The sequence below is a fragment of the Antechinus flavipes genome, chromosome 5 (assembly GCF_016432865.1).
Source record: "Antechinus flavipes isolate AdamAnt ecotype Samford, QLD, Australia chromosome 5, AdamAnt_v2, whole genome shotgun sequence".
In the NCBI taxonomy this organism is placed as follows: domain Eukaryota; kingdom Metazoa; phylum Chordata; class Mammalia; order Dasyuromorphia; family Dasyuridae; genus Antechinus; species Antechinus flavipes.
The window spans coordinates 39,489,417-39,509,623 of NC_067402.1; the positions used below are offsets into that span (position 1 = coordinate 39,489,417).

Genomic DNA, 20,207 nt, shown 5'->3' on the forward strand with positions numbered 1-20,207 from the left:
TCTTTTAGAAAAAAGATGAGTTGTAAAGGAAAAGAGAAGTCTTCTAATGGTGAATGAGTCTATTCAAAGACACCAAAAACATTTTAACTCTTTGTTTTGATTTTAAATCTTCTCTCTAATGCAGATTAAAGTATATTTTTCACTTTATTCTTTTTCATGTTTTTCCCTTTTGTCTCTTCTTTCACAACTATGATTAAAATGGAAATATGATAACACATATATAATAACCTTTATCAAATTGCCTACCATTTTTGGAAGAGAGGAGAAGAAGGAAGAAAAATTTGGAACTCAAAATCTTGTAAAAATCTTACAAAAAGGAATGCCAAAAATTATCTCGACATGTAAATGGGAAAGAAGTAAAATACTATTAACAAAAAAAGTGCCAAGTCCAATCTTGAAAAAAAATAATCCTATCTTTACATTCTGATTTATAGGCATAACTACCGAAAGCAAGCACTTGTTACCACCAGAACAATATTATAAAAGGAGAAACACGGGTTCTGGGGAAGGCCTGGCAGTCAATTTGATCCAATGGCTGAGGCAACTGTAGGCACATATGATCTGAAAGGAAATAATAAGGTGTGTATAAAAGGTGGAATATATGGAGTGTGAAATTACAGTTCTGTTATTGGACCAACCATGAGGTTACAAGTAGGCTTCGTGATATATGTGGAAGTCTTGTTATACTATATGAACATTGTTATGAGATGCCATTGGCCAGGATAAGTTGTGTGGCATATAACTCAATTGGAGATCAACATTTTGTCTATCATACTGCTAAGCTGCAGCCCTTTATTTTATAACATATGAAATAAAATTCAAAACATTTTGATATATAGCTTAATCAACAAAAATTTTCCATATAAGAAGTATATGCTTACATTAAAATTCTACTAAACTATCTTACCTTTGTTTCTTTGTCAAGGCTTGTACAAGAAATAATTAGATCTGCCATAATCATATTGTAAACAGGATATTCTGATTTGGGGACACATCGTTGGTGCTGTATGCAAAATACAATTACTTGTGGGCCAACAATTCTACAGCCAAGCTATAAAAAGACAAAGTTAACATCATTTAAGCAGAAAAAAGATGATTTTCCCCTTCACATACCTTCTTACCTTTAAGCTGTAGTATTTACCAGTATTTATATATGTTCTTCAAAAATTAGTACTACAATTTTGAGTACTCTCTCCACCAACACATGTAACACACTATGTTACAACTTAGCAGATAGTCTTTGAGAATTTTGTGGTTGGAAAATTTATCACCTTGTGGCCTACCTCTGTTTATAATTTGCATTTTCTCTAAACCTGATCATCCCAGAAATAACAGACATTGGAACCTAAGTAAAATACTAAAACGAGTGACAAACCTTTTGGAGATGATCAAAGGCAATGCCGCTAAATGGTTCACAGATATAAAGTGATTTGTCACTTTCTTTTACATTCAATGCCTCTTCTTCTATAAGAGTTTGCAGATATTCTTCTGACAGGTATTCTTTCATAGACTGTAGCAAAAAGTGAAATGAAAGTATACTTGTAAGTATTCACATATCTATAAGCTATATAAAGAGAAGAGAAAGAAAAAGAACTAAAAATTTACACGGCACTCAATGAATCTGGTTTCTAAAAATGCATAAAAAACTATGTTCAAGAATTATTTTTCTAAAAGTACAAGATGCTATTCCAGGAATTATATCAAACTTCAAAAAATAATGAAGTTCTAGTCGTGAATACATTGTTCTTCCAAGGTATACTGAATATCTCTAACAGAAATGAAAATACAAATGAAACTCCATAATACACAACACGAATATACAATATAATTGTGGAAATACATTTTAGTTACAAATTTATTTTTATTAGATTGTAAATATCTTGATAAATCAAAGTCACCAAAGTTAAATGAAAACAAATTCACAACTCTAGGCAATACAAATGGCCAACTGCACTTACCCCAAAAGCTGAAAAAAAAAGTTCAGAGTTTCTCTGACCCTTCACAAACTTAACACACGGAGCCCTGTCACTTCGAGACATTTTCTGACCTAAAAATACAGTAAAATGTGGTTTTAAAATTTTTTAAAAAAAATAAGACTACTGGAGATAGTGACATGAATGGATCTGCAATTTCACCTTCAGATGAAGTGCTCCTTCAGGTTGGCACTTTCTTGGCACCTCAACCTTAGAGAGCTGTCAAGAGCCCTGAGAGGTTCAGGATGTGTTGGGGGGACAGGAATTGTCTTGCATCTTCCTGGCCCTAGGGTCACTTGGCCAGACTATCTTTCACTGCTTAAGATAACTTCAATATCTATATCTGATGTATCACAGCAACAGAAAGGTTAAAAGTGGAAAATTAGGGGTCGGGAGAGATTCATCATTAAAAAAAGGTTCAATCCCTCTTTGGGGGTATTTGCGCATGCAGTTCACTGGGCCTCCCTGGCTTTCCTTGATGTTCTAAGGAATGAGAATTAATAATAATGATGATGATGATGATGATGGTGACTAACAAGGATACTAGCTAACATTTATATGGCATCTACTGTGTGCTAAGCACCTGACAAGGATTCTCCCGTTGGGTCCCCACCTTTTCGGAGTAGGAGGGGCTTGCTGCCTCCAAGCCCCGCCCCCACCATCCCTTACGCAATGCAGTTCATCCCCCATGGAAGTTCATCCCCATAGAGGAGTGCAGCCCCTCTGGAACCCAGCTCGGTTTTCTCCCTCCTTCCCAGAATTTGTGGCCCAACAGCCCACCCGCTCCTCAGACAGTAGCCCGGAGCAGCTACACAACGGCCGTCCCCCTGGGCCACTCTAACTCACCACGGACTCTTCGAAGTCTTGACGTGACTGAGGTGAAGAACCACCACTGGAGGAGACTGCGGCTGCGTGGGAGTCCAAACGAGATTCCGAAGTCAGGCTGCACTCGCGCCTCGGGCGGGGTCGAGAGAACCCATAGGGGAGGGAAGAAGTGCGCTTCCAGCGCCTACTCCCAGGCACAAGTTTCCCACCAATTGGAGGGGGGGGAAAGATGTAGCCTCTAGCCTTCGAAACTTTCCACCCCAAAGCAAAATGTACAATCTTTCTAAAATCTAAAGAGTTTACAGAAAATGTGAAACTTAGAACTAGTACAAAGCTTCAAAAGTTTACCTTTTCATCGCATCCCATCTTTGTCCTATGACACATTTATTTGGTTTATGGTTGTCTATGTATCCTGAAAGGGGGACAAGACAAAGATGGATGCGATAAAAAGGTAAATGTTTCATTGTGAAAAGTTCATATTTTATTTTGATACCTGTGACTAGAAATCATAACTAACACCGATTCTGTGGGGCAATTTTTCATTGGGAGAGGGGATCGAAAGTCCCCAGGGTCATTTCTTTTTGTAAAGATGCCAACAATGGACAGCTTGACTATTAAAAGCTCAATGTTTTCTTTGTGTTGTTTTTCCTTCTGGTTTCATTTTTGCCTTGCATTGCTGAATCCTCCTCCTGGCACTTGGCTTCCATGCAAATTCCCCCATGAAAATGTGCTGGGGGAAAGGGGAGGGCTTATGCCCCAGGGGTCAGGCTAGGTCTCTCTCTCGAGGTCCCTAGGGAAACAAGGAGGCTACTGTCTCCTTACACAGGATGTCCCCAAAGTCTTAGTGTGGTTGGGGCCTAGGTAACCAGTGCCAGAAGTATGGCACTTACTTGAGGCCTTTTCTTCTTTTACAAGGTGGAGAATCACAATTGTCCCCAAATAGAGCAACACAATAACAGGAGGAAGCCACCTACCCTTGGCCAAACACAGCTTTGAGGGGCTGCCATTCTCCCAGTAGCTGGAATTGGTAGAGTACCCATTCCTATGAGTGAGAGAAATGTCACTGGGGCAAGTTCTGCTTATTTATTTATTTATTTTTGCTGAGGTAATTGGGGTTAAATGACTTGCTCAGGGTCACCCAGCTAGGAAATGTTAAGTATCTGAGATCACATTTGAATTCAGGTCCTCCTGACTTCAGGGTAGGTGTTCTATACACTGCAATCACCTGGTTGCTCCCAGGTCCTGCTATTTCAATAAATTTACCATATCTCAGAAACCTTAGTTTTATTCTGCTTGAACACAGATTCAGGAGGTAAAAAAAATAATTCAGAGCAAAAGTTAGAATTCTAAAAAACCTACAGCAAAATTATTCTTTTACATAGTATGATCTTGTGCATTCTTTTAATCTATAAAAGTTAAAAATAAGATTTAAACCCATTATTCTTTCAGTGTCATAAAAGTTGAAAAAAGTAAACATTTATAATCTCATCCAGTTTGAATCTTATGGAGTTATCCTTATAAGCAAGAGAACTAAAAGAACATCCACTTAGAAACCCATAATTTCCCTGAAAGTTCAGAGAACTTCAATTTTTATATATCACTTTCTATATCTTTCTTTGCCTGAACCTGAATCTGATGTGGATAATGCTATCTACAGGCTGAAGGAAGAATCTTAAGAATGCATGAAGTCCTGACTTGTAAAAATGAGCCTCCTTTTTTTTCTATATCAAGAAAGGAATTCAAAATGGGAGGGAAAGATGTTTAAAAATTTCTTTGCAATTGTTAAGACTAAGTAAGATCCTTAATCCAGTTTTGAGAACTTAATATTAAAACCTATTTAGAGCCTGTATATCCTAAACAAAAAAGGAAAGAAAAAAATTCTTCTTAATATATTCAGTTGAACCTAAAGATTATTCAATACTTTGCCCTGTTTCCTCATTCTTGTTCTTCAAGATCAAAACCAAAAAGCAATTATCCAGGAACATCATGTTTACTTGTCATTTTGTCATTGTTCTTAATAAAAACATAGGGAAGTCCTCCAAGGGCCATTTAGATATCAATAACATCCTTTGTGGGCCATAAAAACTTATACATTTATAGAATTCAAGCAGTGGGAGATAGTTGTACCTAGCTTTCACCTCACCATCGCCTGTGGTTGCCTTAGCAAATGATTTCAAGGTCGCGGGTCCTACAATAATATATATTTATAATTACATATATAGCTATCTTAGTTCTTGGAGAAAATATCTAATTTGTTATTTTTTTCAAAGTAAAATTAGCTGCTCTATTAAAAAGCAAAGATTTTACATAAAATTTGACACTTGAAACTGTTACAAATCTTAAAACCTTTACATTTTTATCACATCATATCTTTGTCCTATCCTCCTTTTAGGATGCATAGATAGATATAAATATATAGATCTATGTGCGTATGTGATAGGACAAAGATATGATGTGATAAAAAATGTGAAAGTTTTAAGTTTCTTAAAATTTCAAGTTGTGGATGATGTCATGGGGCAGTTTGGTGGCACAGTCCATAGAATGCTGGGACTGGAGTCATAAAGACTCTTCCTCCTGAGTTCAAATCTGGCCTCAGACACTTATTAGCTGTGTGACCCTAGCCAAGTCACTTAATCCCATTTGCCTCAGTTTCCTCATCTGTAACATGACCTGGAGAAGGGAATGGCAAATCAATCTTTGCCAAGAAAATCCCAAAAGAGTTCACAAAAAGTTGGATACAACTGAACAATAAACAATAAACGAAATCAACAACACTTTCCCCATCATGTTTTGGATTCTGACATTAGTGTTTATCTTCCTGGTATACAATTACTGTACTTTGTTGTTGTTGTTCCTTTAGTTAAAGTTGTCCTGCTTGATTTTCTGGGGACAGAGCTAAGATGGATAATTTTCCTCTCAAAACTTCCTAACAGTGAGAGTCGTCCAAAAATGGCCTGGGAAGCTTTGGCACGGAGATTCATTCTTTCTCAGTGCATAACTCTCAGCATAGCTGGCCAAAGTCCTGGACGTGGAATCTAATGACCTAGATTTAAATCTTAGTTCTGATTCTTTCTACTTGTGCAAAGGAGCAGAATGGAAGACAGTGGAATGTGGAGGTTAGGGCAACACGTAGAGCAGGTTGGCTGGAAAATAAAGCAATGGAAGTAATTTGACACTAGTCTAGAAAGATAAACTGCAGCTAGATTGTTAAGGGCTTTAAATGTAAAATGGAGGAATTTGTAATTTATTCCAGAAGAAATAGGATCATTAGAGTCTTCGTGAAGAAGCAGTCATAGTTAGATCTGTGCTTTAGGACTTGCACTTGGCAGCTGTGTTGGGGGAAAAGATTGGAGAAGGGATAGACTGGAGACAGGAAGACCATTTAGAAAGAGGTGAGGAAAGTAGTTGCTTTGGGAATCAAGAAGATGGTACTACTGAAAGATATTTTGTGGGGCTAGAATTGATAAGATTTGGCAATTGATTGAGTATGAGTATACAGTAGACTGAGGAGTCAAGAATGGCTCTGGGGTAGTAATTTTAAGTGACTAGAAGCATTGTGGTACTTTCAACAGAAAGATAAAAGTGTAGAAGAGGGAAGGGTTTTGGGGGAAAAGATAATGCCTTCTGTTTTTGACATTTTCAGTTTGAAGACCTTATGGGACATTCAAGTATAAATATCTAGTAGGCAGTGGGTTATAAAGACTAGAACTCAGAAAACATACACACACATTATGTGTATATTTATACTATTATGTTATATGATATAATATACTATATTATAGTATAGTATTTACTATATATTATATAATATACTAGCATATTGAATTATATTAGTATATTAAATATTATGTGTATAAATACACACACATAAAAGTTGTGTATCTATTCAGGCATCTATATAGAGTTTACTTTCCTTATTTTTCAATAGAAATAATACTTATGCTATTTATCTCATAGGACTTGTGTGAGAGTTGAATGATATAATGAACAGAAACTGTTTTATAAATCTAAAAGAGATATATATATATATATGTGAACTATTATAATTTAATAAGATTTAACAACTCAGATGTAAAAAAAGTTGAAAAACATGGGTAAGGAGTAAGACATCAGAAGGGTCAAAAGTTTATAGAATTTAGAAGCTTCACGTGTATATGTAATGAACACTCTTTTTTTTTAAAGAAGGGAATTATAGCTATCGAAGACCAAGAAACATCACAAAAATGAAATTTGAACAAATAGGAAATAAATTGTCATGGCTGTCAGAGGTATTTTTGAATAAGCAATCTGTATTTAGTCAGACCACTAATTTGTTAGTTCAAAGATAAAAATCAATATCAAAATGGACTATAGAATAAAAGAGAGGAAAATATAGCTAAGAATTAAGTCAATTTCAAAAAGCATTTTAAACAAGGTGTTGATGTAAAAATAAATGGATACAAAAGAACAGATATTGGCCCAGACTGATACTATCTCTCAATAAAGTTTACACTTTGTAACTCAACTGTTACAAAAAAGACTAGACAAAAAAAAATCCTAGGAACCACAATCACTTGGTTTAATTACCAAGCAGAGAGAAATGACTTCCAAGACAACACTAGTTTAAAGGCTTTTGTAAGATCTTAAATTATTAACTGTATCATCTCATAAAACAATAAGAAGCAGTAAGAGGAAACAAAGGAAGAATGAATCCACAAATGGTGAAAAGTCAATCTAACCAGAATCATCCTAAAGGATTTTAAAGATAAAACTTGGAGGACAAAAAGTAGATGAAAAATGAAAAACATTTGTAAAAAAAAAATTCATACAATGTCTTTTCACCATAAATTCTAGGAGAGCCATCATCTTTGTAGTCCAACACTTCAGACCCACACTATACACACATACACACACACACACACACACAAGAGATCAAATCTCAAAGTACCCAAGAGTGAAATATAACCTATACTTAAACAAACAGAAAAACCACATTCTGTATTATTAAATAAATGCAATCAAGAGAATGTTAACAACTATCAACTCATATGTTCCTTTTCTATCTCTATAAAAATTTTAATTAATCAATATATTATTTGGAGAGGAACTGACCTGAATGAAAACTGGAATATGAATACTTCAAACATACTTCACTCCTCTATAACTATCCATCTCCAAGGAGTGCATCAACTGCTTCCTTGATCATCAGGCAGGACCAGAGAATTAAATTATATTATCATTGCTATTCCCAAGATAATGACAATCTGCTATCCTAAGGGTCCATTCAGTATGCTGGAAATTGTTTCGTATATATCTTATGTTTGATTTTTAGGACATTTGTTTCCTCTATTGGCTTCCCTTTCCCTCTGCCCCCTCCTACCCATAGAATTTAAATTATTGAAAGCACGAAGTGTTTACTTTTTCCTTTCTGCAGTGCCTAGCACAGTGTTAGGCATATGACAGTCACTTAATGAATGCTGGTTGAATTGAATTGACAGACATAGCAGATGGATAGTGAGTTGGCCCAGAATTAGAAGGGAGAAGAGCAAACTACATAATATTGTGGAAATTACATAATAATTTTAATGTATTAATGTCATCCCAAATGTGACACTGAAACAAAGTCCTACCTTTTAAAAGAGTATTCTTCCAGCAATGTTATCTTCAAAAACAACTGACATTTATATAGCAAATTAAGGTTTATGAAACAGGTTAATACATTATCTCTATTTTATATTTGACAAAATGGAAAGGAGTTAATTGATTTGCTGGAGATTATTTAGCCAGTGTTTGTCAGGGGACACTCCAAGTCCAGTGCTCTTTCTACTATGTCATGCTCTATCTTTGAGCTTTGAGAAACTCATAAGGCAGTGGTGCAGCTTAGAGAGGGCATGGATTGGTAGCATTGCATTTATCGTTCAGTTGTTTTTCAATAATATCCAACTCTTTGTGACATCTTTTGGGGTTTTGGGGGGTCAATGATACTAAAGTATTTGTAATTTCCTTCTCCAACTCATTTTATAGATGAGGAAACTGAGGGAAATGGGATTAAATGACTTGCTCAGAGTCACTAAACTGGTAAATGTGTGGGATCAGATTTGAAGTCTCCATGACTTTAGGCCTGGCACTCTGGTCACTGCACCAGCCAGCTGCCACAGCAGCATATGAACTGATAACTGCACCAGAGAAGTAAAAAAAAAAAAAAAAAAAAAAGGACATTAGAGAAATGTATCACTGAAAAAGGTGGTCATGGGGTCAGAGCAAGAGATAGCTAATGGGCATCCTATTTGTTCCATCAGTATTCATGCAGCATCAGGAGCAGAGAAAAGTTCCAGCATGTAGTAGAGTGGAGCTTCTTGAGAGGATTTATGGTACAATAAATAGGATCAGAAGCTACCCCTATCTTCAAGGAATTTATGAATTATGGTAGTTGGTTACATATGACATGTACTATACATAGTTGGCTGTAAACATATATGTGTATGTGTACATATGCATACACCTATACATATATATGTAAGTACATATTAGAGATTTACACAAAATAATTACCCAAAGTCAAGTAATAGATGAAATCAAGGGAAACTTTCTTTAGCCTACACTGAATATAGTTTAAAATGAAGTTGAATTGTACAGCTGTCCTTTTGTTGGTGATTGCTGATCTGGTGCCTCCCTCAAATGACATTCAGTGTTATTTTGGAGATGGAAAAGGCAATAGAAGCGTTTGCGAAATGTCTCATCTAGAAACCCATAGACTATAGGATTAATGCAGCAGTGAGTGTTAGCAATGATTTTGGTTACTTGGACTGCTCTGTCCAGATGATACTTATTCTCACAATCATTCAGGTTCAAGTGCTCTTGAAAAGTCTTAAGGAAAAGCACTAAATTGTAAGGTATCCACGACCCCATAAAAACAAGTGTCACGACAAAAATAAGTCTAAGAAGTCCATACTTCTTCTCCTTGTATCTTGATGTTTTTTTAATTCTCCAATAGCAAAAGATAGCAACAAATAGTGGGGTGAGAAGTCCCAAAATGTTCATCTTTAAAGTCAGGAAATATTTCCAGAATTTTTCATCCCCTAGAGGATAATAAGGCCGAACAAAGTGGCAGATATAATCTCTGTTTTCGGTTTGAACTTGGGAAAATACAAATTCTGGTAAAGCAGCTAATATAGCTAGTCCCCATGCGCTTGCAATGATGACATAGGTTGTCTTCTTGGCAGCTAAGTGAAATCTTCCCACGTGGACAATTGCCAGGTATCTGTGTATTATCAAAAGTGCCAGGAAACACACGAACCCATAATAGCCTACTAAGTAGAATCCAGAAATCGTTTTACACATTGTATCTCCCAGGTCCCAGCTGTGTTTTGCAGTGTGAATCCAGAAAGGGAGTGTGATCAAGAAAAGAAAATTAGAGACAGCTGTGTTCAGGAAAAAGATGTCCACCACCTCTCTGAGTCTTTTGTATTTGACCAGGATTAGCATAAGGAGGGCATTGCCTACCATACCAAGTATAAATACCAAGGAATATAATGGAGGCAGAACTTGTGCTGCAAAGACTTTATCATCATATTTATGACACTCTTCTATCATGTCATCACTAAAGTCATCTTCTATTAAAACATCATAGGTTGGAAAAGTGTCATTGTCCATCTTGGACTGTCTTGGGAAGGATCTTTTTTCTCTTACTCTGAATAAAAGAAAAAAAAACAAGAATAATAAATATAACTATACTTCCCCATTACAGAGTTGGTGTTTCATAGTGGGCAAACCATTGGCTTTAGTTAGAAGGCCTGCGGTGGCCTTCTATCTCCAGCACTTACTAGGCAAGTCACTTAAATATTCTACATTTCTTGTTGAGAAAAATACTCTTCCATTTACTGTATATAATGACTAGCAGTTAGGTAGGATTCAAAATTGGTTACCTCATCTATAAAAATGAGGGTGATAATCCTTTTACCATCTACTTCCTGCCCCCCCCATATAAAGTTAACCAGAGTAGCCTTAGCTCTCACATGACTAGTCATTTTGTTGATGTGTGGAATAAAAATTTCTCAGAATGTATCTACATTTTACCAAAACAAAGAATCCAGTTAAACAATCATTTAGCTAGATATTTATTTCTTTTCAAGATGCAATGGAAAATTTAAAAAGTATATAAATATCCTCTGAGGACCTCACGATCATTTGGGAAGTGAGGGTGGGGAAGAGAGAGGGGAGGAATAGAACAAAACATGTACGCACAAAATAATGACTAAATAATAGATAATATTCCAATATAAAATGCTAAAGAACCAAGTTTCATAACACAATTAAAGATAACATTCACTTTTAAAAGAGAAATAAATATAGATAGTATCTAATACTTTTTAAAAAATATGTATTCTTCACCAACTGAAAATTTCTTATGCAAGACTTGTTATCTTAGATCAAAGAAAACGTAGGTAAGCAACAGTTTGTGGAAGCAAATATTACTTATGTATATATATTAGGTAAAAGAAGATGTCTTACCAGAGATCTTCTGATGTAAAATTCAGTAGTTTTCTGATCCACCAAAAGAGCGACATGAATGAACAATACATTTGCCAAATAATGAAGCTTCTGTCATTTTTAGCTGCAGTTCTGAGCGCCGAAGAAGAGGAAGAAGCTCATTTCTCTCTTAGTTTTTACCCATGGGTCAGCCTTTGTAACTTCCTGAAATAAGTAAACTGGAAGCTCCCCCAATTAGATCTTCAAAAGATCCTGTTAAAATAAAGGAAGCTGTTGTTTTTCTTTTTTTTTTTTTTTCCTTCCCCACCCCCAGTCTACCTCTGGTTTTCCCGCCTGCTACTTCTCCTGACTGCTCAAGATAAGCATATTAGGTGGCTACTCTGCAGAATAGTTTGTAACTTCTCATGGCTCATTTCTATTTTAGAATGAGTCTTACATCATTCCACTCCTTATCCCAGAATAACCTCCTTTCTATCTCTACCCTTGAAATCCTACCCATCCTTTAAATTCTTCCCCAAATACTTTCTGTTCCTTGAAACTTTCTCAGATCTCATCCCACTCCACTTACAGACCAGAAATGATTTCTCCATCTTATGAACTTTCTTGGCACTATGCCTATTACTGACAGTCTGCCTCCAGTCTACTTTTCTAAACATTTCACAGTAGAGTGTAGGAAATTAAAGTCTGGAGTCAGAGTATAAAATAACAAGTGTGTATAATATAACTCTTTCAACAGTTATCTGTTGTTGATCTAACATGAAAACAAGTGAATATAAATTTCATTTTTCACAATATCCAGATAAGCTATTGATTAAGAAACAGGCAGGAACTAGAGCATTTGTTCCTATTTTAAAAAATGGTGAAGACTTAGGTGATAGGAAACCTAATGATTAGAAAGAAATACTTTTGAAAGGGCTTTGCAATAAAGTGAGATTACAACAGAGGATAATTACATCATCAACTGTTTCTTGCTGTTTTACCATAAGGTGAGAGAAGATATGGGAGCAGCTAAGTGGTACATATATTTTTTTTAGATGGAGTGCCAACCCTGGAGTCAGGAGGACTCATCTTACTCAGTTCAAATCTGGCCTCAGATACTTAGAAGCTATGTGACTCTGGGCAAATCACCTAATCCTGCCTGCCTCAGTTTCCTCATATGTAAAATGAGCTGGAGAGAAAATTTCTGCCAAGAAAACCCTAAATGGGTCACAAAGAGTGGATCATGACTCGACGACCACCACCACCACAACAAGAGGATACAAGGGTGCCATAGGAAACCCTCAAAGGTCATCTTAGTTCATCAAAAATTCCATTAAAGCAAATTTAGGGTCTCCTTTTCAGTAGCTTATTAGCTCTGTTGACCTACAAAGAATGAACAAACTGAAGATAATGAAGAAATTTGTGACTAAGGAGAAGAAACAAGCATTCCATCTTATACTCTGGGTCATTCACATATTGATTGGAAAAGTAGCCAAACTCACCTGTGCTCTTTAATTTCTTTTGCTGAACACACATGATTCAATTCATGTACATTATCTCCTCCTACAATGTAGTGACTACATTCTACTCCCCTTCAGACATGTTTCTTTACATTCCTCTTGGGTTTATTTGCCATTATCATAACTCATCATTATATCCCCTGCCTTTTTGCTTTCCAAAATCCACCCCATATGCTTCCCTTAAGGGTCAGTTTCAAAATGCTATTTCATTTAAGGCTCAACTTGCTTTTCCTGATCCTTTCTAATTACTACTTTGTCCTTCCTGAGATTAACTTTCATTTATATACTTGTCTATATTTTGTATCTCTATCTCCTTTGAGAGCAGAGATTATTTTTCAATTAGTCTTTGTCTCTTAGTACTGAAGATCAGTCTTTCCTGTAGTAAGTATTTAGTAAATGTTTGTTGAACTTAACTTAATATAATAATAGATGGAAAACTCCTTGATAATAAGGAATTATACACTTAGTTGCCTTCATATGCCTCTCAGCAGGTGTTCAAATACATATTAAATGAATTTGAATATTATTCTTAGACACAAATACTTAAAAATGGTTGCTACATGTTAGATAACATTGTGTCAAAGTAAGTAGGGAGTGGGCCCTTGAGTCAGGAAAATCTGTTTCAAGTACCTTCTCTGACTGGACTTGATGTGCGATCCCTTTGACAACTCTCTAAGCCTGTTGGTTGCATAGAACAGTTGTTGATCTGCCTTAGGTAAAGGAAATTCTGTAAACCAATGAAATCATTAATATAAACAAACAAAAAAAAGAATGAACAAAGAAAAGTCTCTACTCTAAGAGATCTTACATTTCTTTCAAATAGCTTCTCACCCACAATTTATATTGTCTTGCTCTAACCAAAAAACTTTAAATCTTTCCCTCAAACCATTAAGAGTCTGGTCTGTATTGGAAGTTTTCAGGGGCCACAGTGGCAAGGGAGAGTACTATAACAACTGACTGAAGGCAGTGTTGCCTAATGTAAAGAGGATTGGGCTGGAAATTGGCATTGGAGCTGATGCTGGCTTTGTCAATTAGCATGTGATCTTGGGCAGGTTATAGCTCTGAACCTCATTACCTTCATCTGTCATATGAGGAAGACAGTCCATCTTTCCACGTTTAAAATCTTATGATATTCCTTATGATAGTCCTTTTCTCATACTCTATGATTTAGCCACAGTGGCCTACTTGCTATTCCTAAACATGGCATCCTATCTCCCATCTCCTTGTCTTTTCAGTTGCTTTTCTTCATGTCCAGAATCCTCTCCCTCCCAATATGAGTCTTAGAATCCTTGTCTTCCCTTAAGACTCAAGTGCTATCTCCTTCAAAAGACCTATTCTGTTCCTCCCAGCTACTAAGACAATCTTGTAAGGTTAGCTTATATTTCTCTATATTTATCATGTATGTTCTGATTCATATATTTTTTCCTCCTTCAACTGTAAGCTTCTTGAGGCAGTGATATTTAGCCAAGTATCTGACACATAGTAAATTTTTATTAAATATTTCATAATTTAGTTGACTGATCAGTCAGAGCACAGGAGACAGTAGTAACATTCCTGGTTTTCCAAGTCTGGCCATATTCTCAGAGACACAGTTCTCTCCTTGATTGTGACTTCCATCTCCTCCTAAAGGCTGCCCTCCTGGGAACTCCTAGATTCCAAACTAAAAGATCAGGGGCATCACACCACACAATCCATGGCAAGTCCAGTCCTGTTCCCTTTTAGGAAGCTGCCCTCTTCTGCAGATCCTCATTGCATGATCTTGGGGCCTTCCTGTCATGGTACTATTCTATTGTCTTTCTTATCAAGGGGCTGTCACCTTTTCCTGTTGTCTGTGTGGTGGTTCAAATATTTGTTCATGAAAACTATAAATGAGAACACCAATTCTCTTTTAAGTGGGCTTATGAGTTAAAAAGTTCTTTCAAAATACTTCTATGAGCTTCAGCAGGCACATCAAAGGAAGCAGAGACTAAGCCATATCAAGCTTTTTCTCTACAAAAATTTCTAACCAGTGGTGGGGAGTCCATTAATTTGTTTGTTTTTTTTGAAGACCTCTAGTGACCAGGAGTCTGCTCCTCCCACAGTCACCCGTTCACTTTTGGCTATATTTTGTTGTCAGGATCTTTGACCTGGCCTTTCTGTAACTTCTATCCATTGTTTTAACTTCAGTACTTTGGGACCAAACAGATGCAGTGTGGTTCATTTGAAAAATGCCTCCAGAATTCTTTGTTTGTCAACCATTTCCTCTGTAAATTTGGTTATTCACATGATTTCTTTGGATTTTTCTCATCAGAAAAAAAATGGAGTTAGACTAGATGATCTTTGAAGTCCCTCCAATGTATGCTGTCTTGTTTTTAATCCACATCACAGTCTTTCAAGTTGTTTATTATTGTGGAATTGCTTCAGTTACAACTAACCCTTTGTGACCCTATTTGGGTTTTCTTGGCAAAAATACTGGAATGATTTTTTTCATCTCCTTCTCCAACTCACTTTGAAGATGAGGAAATTGAGACATACAGGGGTAAGTGACTTGCCCAGAGTCACACAGATAGGAAGTATCTGAAGCTAGATTTGAACTGAGGCTTCCTATCTCCGAGCCTAATGCTCTATCCACGGAGCCATCTAATCCTTTAAATAGTTGAGGTCAACCCTCATGTTTCTCTGTAAGGCTTCTCTTGATGTAAAATATCCCCATTTGCTTAAAAGAATCCTCCTGTGGCATGGGCTTAAGGCCTTCCACCATCCTGTTCACCCTTACCTAAATTTTGATAATGTCCTTCCTAGGATGTGGCATCCAGAACCGAAGTCCAAATTTTAGATGAGTTCTAAACAGGACAGAACATATTAAGATTAAGTCTGAAATTTAAACCTGTCTTAATGCAGCTGCTGACTCATTGAGTTTGTGGTTCGCTAAATCTCCAAGATCTTTTTCTCAATAATTAGCCCTATTTCCTCAACTTTGCTTATGTGAAGTTGAATTTTTGAATCCAAGAAATACGTCCTCCTACCTCAAGATGACTATCAGATGACAGAGTCCATCTATATAGATTATAGAAGAGCATTCTTGTCAGAGTTCTGTATGTCAGTATGTCAGTAACTACAGCTTTCTTTTCATGGAGATACCCCAAATGTTCATGAGACACCACCTAAGCTTGCTAAAAACTTTTCAGAGAAAATTACCTTTTTTTTAATCTGAGGATTTTTCTATTTTACAGCAGCCCTCTAATATACTTTCTATCACAAAAAAAAAAAAAAAACTTAAACCAGACAAGTTCAAGATTAAATTTTAAATGTCACAAATGTTATTTCACATTAGGTGAGACTGACCTTTAAAGGAATGTTAGTAGTGTTATTATTGGTTTTGGTAGAGATGAAATTGCTGTGGCTTGTGCTGTTGGAGGGCCAACCACCAGTCCAGAAATAGCTGCCTTTGGTTGTGACCCCTCATCTAAGCAGTAAAACAGTAATACCAAGTCACACAGTTTTACCTGGATGATGTAAATCCAAATCCATTTAATTCACTAAGCATGTACTGAACACTAATGTGCTGGCCACTATGCCTGGCATTAGAATTCAGAAACAAAAATAAAAGTGCCTGCCTTTGAGGATCTTATATTCTAGTAGAAGTTGAGGGACATGTGTACAGGCAAGAGAGTACAAAATAGATAGTAGATAAAAGACTTTTGGAGGAAAGTATACTAGCAACTGAGGATCTGTAGGGAGTAGTACTTAAACTGAATTTTGAAAGAAACTAAAGATTCTAGGAGATAGAAGTAAGGAGAAAGGACATTCCAAGGCATGGGGAACTACACAGAGATACAAAGAGAGGAGATGGAATATTAGGTACAATTCTGGTACCAGTATTTACAAAATGGCAGGGGAAGGGACTGAGATGTTTCTCTGTTTCTGCTAGAAATGCTGTCCTAGAGAATTTCCAGTATACCTCAAGAGGGATGAACCAGAGTCTCAGATCAATTACCCTTATAAATAGGCAGTTGGGGAAAAATTAGATAAACTGATGGAAACTGAAATAAGTCAGATGCTCTATTTCATAACTATTTAGCCATCCTTTACCCCTCTGTGTAGCCTTAGTTTCACATTTCCAGCAGCTTATTATTATCCAGCAGGTTATTATAACGTTATGTTTATCTTATAGACCTCTTAAACTCAGCATGTCTAAAAAAGAATGCATTATCTTTTCCTGCAAATCCTCTGCTTCACCTAATTTCCATGTTACTGTCACAGATTCCATCATCCTTCTAATCATCCAGGCTTACCAACTAGGCTGTCATTCTTGATTTCCCACTTTCTCTCTCACTTTTCCCCCATATCCAATCTGTTGCCAAGACCTATTGATTCTGCCTACACAATATCTCTCTTCTCCTTTCCATTCTCTTCTTTAATACTACTGCCATCTGTGTACAAGCCCTTACTACCTCATGGATAGACTATTGAAATATCTCTTAGTTGCTTTCTCTGCCTCAAGATTCTCTTTACTTCAGACCATCTTCCAAACTCATCTATCAAAGTGATCTGACGTGTTACTATAAGGATCAAATACAAAATCTTCTGTTTAAAAACCAGTGCACCTAAAATTATAAGAGAATCAGATAATTAGAGAGAAACCATGTTTCTCTGATTAAAGTTCTCATTTCTAAGGTAGAGAGGAAAATGAATGAAAACTTTGTACATTTGAACCACTCAAGTGATGGTCAAAAGATATGGACAAATACTTTTCAGAAAAAATCCAAGCTGTCAATAGCTTTATGGGAAAGTAACTCAAATCACTAATAAGGAGGACGCAAATGAAAACAATTCTGAGGTCCCACTTCTCCCCAATCATTTTGACAAAATGGACAAAAAAGAAAGACAAATGCTTCAGGGGCTGTGGGAAAACAGGTGCATGAATGCACTGTTGGGACTGTGAACTGGTTGTCATTTTGGAAGCAATTGTAATCTATGCTCCAAAATTACTACTCTATGGGGAGAAGGGTCCATCCTGCAAAGAGATCCAAGAAAGAGGAAAAGTACCCATATATACCAAAATATTTATAGCAATTTTTTGTGGTAATAAAAATGACATCTTAAGAATTACCTGGCAATTGGTAGATGGCTAAACAAATAATGGAATGTGAATGTGAATCACTATTATAAGAAATGATGAATGGGAATGGTTTCAGAGAAACCTGGAAAGACCTAACTGATGCAAAATGAGATAAGCAGAACCAGGAGAGCAATTTATATGATAATAATAATATAGTTAAAGCAAATGTTTTCCTTCTTCACCTTTGCCTTTTGGCTAAACTAGTTTCATTGAGTCTCAGCTACAATCCTCTCTTCTTCAAGAACTTTTTCCTGCTCTACCTTAATACTAATGACTCTCTTCTGAGATGATGTCCATTTTATCTTTTATATATCGTGTTTGTCCTCAGTTTTTTGTATGTTGCCTTTCCCCATTAATAGATTGCCATCTTCTTGAGGGCAGGGGTTATTTAGGGGTTCTTTATATTTTCAGTGTTTAATACTGTGCCTGGCACATAACAGGAGGTTAATAAATACTTGTTGACATGACTTGAATAGAGAAAACAAAAAATAGCACAAACAACTATGAAAAGAAGGTTAATAATGCTGTGTAATGATAATAACTAAGTTTGGTACAAAAGGAAGAATAAAAAAATACATCACTCTCTCTTTTTGAAATATGAGCGGGTTAGTATGAGGGTGGAGCAATGTCTATGCTATCAGAAGCAGTCAACGCTAGTTTTCCTGAACTTCTTTCCCATCTCCTTTTTTACTCTCTGTTACAAGGGATAACATTCTGAGTAAAGGAACTAGGAAAGATATATGCAGAAATAGCATTGGAGATTTAGAACTGGAGGAACCTTACAGCTTCTCATTTTACAGATGCGGAAACTGAGAAATGGGGAGGTTGCCACTCATCCAAAAGTATACAGGTAGTCAGTGTCAGGATTTGAATCTGCTTCTCTAACTCCAGAAGCACTGAAAACCACTATAAAACCATCAGAACTACTATAAAATATAGGTAATGTAAAAGCAAAAGCTATCTATAGCTATTAGAAAAAACCAAATCAGATAGCAACCGAGGTGGAAATTTATATATTGTTTTATGTTTATATATTGTTTATATATATATGTGTGTATATATATATAATATAATAATAATATATATACATTTATATATTGTTACCTTTTGGTAAATTAACATCCTACTCTGGAGTGGATGTCGAACACAGTCTCATTTCCCAAAGTATTCTTAGTGCTGGGGACAGAAATTCCCCAAAAGCTTCCACCCTCCCTCCATCAGCCACCTTCCCAGTAGCACCTCAGAGAAGGATTTCACCACCCTGATGATCCCCTGAACCCCTTTCCCACCTGCTGAAGCTTGACTTAGGTCAGTCAGTTCCTTTCTTCAGAGCTGAATTGTTCCTTTCCGGAGGCGACAGGGGTTGTAGCCAATATGAACTCCACCAGGAAAAGTGACTACTCTCCACCCCAGAACCTTTCCTTTATATACTGTTTACTAGGAAATTCCACCACTGCATAACAGAATGGTGATGAAATCCAGCCCCAGGCTGAGTGGCTCCAGCTCTGCTGGCATCCCCTGCTTACCAGCCCAACACTCACAGGCTCTTCTTGGCAGCTACGTGGCATGTGTGTCTGTTTTCTTAATGGGGGAAATGGAAACTCAGAGTGAAACTGAAATCAGTGCAAAGCAGGCTGTTAAAAAAGGCAGTCACAAAAAAAATTATTCTCATGGCTCATGTCACCTGATATGATTGTTGGCTTTCTGTTTGAATAGAGGAAAGGCGTCTGGAAAATGAAAGGAGTCGTCTCACCAAATTCCGTCATCATTAGGTGTGTCTGGAATATTTCATACAATTCAGAATACTATATTTTTAAAAACAGATTTTTATTGAGGTCTTTTGTTTTGACATCACCTAAATTTCTTGCAGTATCTCATCCCCCAATTCTGGATACTACTTTTTTTTTTTTTTTTCTGAGGCAATTGGGATTAAGGGACTTGCCCAGAGTCACACAGCTAGGAAGTATTAAGTGTCTGAGGCCAGATTTGAACTCAGGTTCTCCTGATTTCAGGGCTGGTGCTCTAATGGATATTATATTTTAAGAGAAATATTGGCAAATTGGAATGACCCTTAGAGTCAGGAATGGAATCAGGAAGGGCATAAAGCATCTCATGAGAGACAATTGAAGGATTTGTGATCTTTGGTTTAGAAACAAGATTGAAAGGGACCAGAATAGCAGTCTTCAAATATTTGAAAAGCTAGAAGAGGAGTCAATTTCTCTGCTGTAGGGGAAAGAACTAGGAAAAGTGGATAAAAGATATAAGGAGGCAAACTTCAGTTTAATAGAAGAAATACATTTCCAACAATGAGAGCTGTCAACAGTGAAATGGCGTGCCTTG

The 20,207-nt window shown here is 36.5% G+C and overlaps 2 protein-coding genes across 5 annotated transcripts in view; both read right to left on the reverse strand.

Moving 5' to 3' along the window:
• Positions 1-6,635, reverse strand: part of LOC127538869 (DNA topoisomerase 2-binding protein 1-like) — a 29,972-nt gene extending 23,337 nt beyond the window's left edge. Inside the window, exons 1-4 of one of the 3 annotated variants that reach the window (XM_051962662.1) lie at positions 2,820-6,628; positions 1,959-2,047; positions 1,376-1,510; positions 908-1,051 (exon numbers count right to left, since the gene is read on the reverse strand). In XM_051962662.1, the coding sequence (XP_051818622.1) occupies positions 908-1,051; positions 1,376-1,510; positions 1,959-2,039 (360 nt within the window). In that variant the 5' untranslated portion in view covers positions 2,040-2,047; positions 2,820-6,628. Of the gene's footprint in view, positions 1-907; positions 1,052-1,375; positions 1,511-1,958; positions 2,048-2,819 lie in introns of all 3 variants that reach the window. The other 2 variants (XM_051962664.1, XM_051962663.1) reach the window with 2 other exon arrangements.
• A 697-nt stretch (positions 6,636-7,332) lies between these two features.
• LOC127538870 (C-C chemokine receptor-like 2) lies at positions 7,333-19,364 on the reverse strand. Of its 2 annotated transcripts, XM_051962666.1 has the most exons (3): positions 19,157-19,364; positions 11,289-11,519; positions 7,333-10,467 (listed from the first exon to the last, which is right to left on the reverse strand). In XM_051962666.1, exon 3 carries the CDS (start codon positions 10,428-10,430, stop codon positions 9,390-9,392), a length of 1,041 nt encoding a protein of 346 aa, XP_051818626.1. In that variant the 5' UTR covers positions 10,431-10,467; positions 11,289-11,519; positions 19,157-19,364; the 3' UTR covers positions 7,333-9,389. The 2 variants fall into 2 exon arrangements, with proteins under 2 accessions (XP_051818626.1, XP_051818625.1); XM_051962665.1 differs by lacking the exon at positions 19,157-19,364 and having other exon boundaries at positions 11,289-12,078.
• Positions 19,365-20,207: the final 843 nt, after the last annotated feature.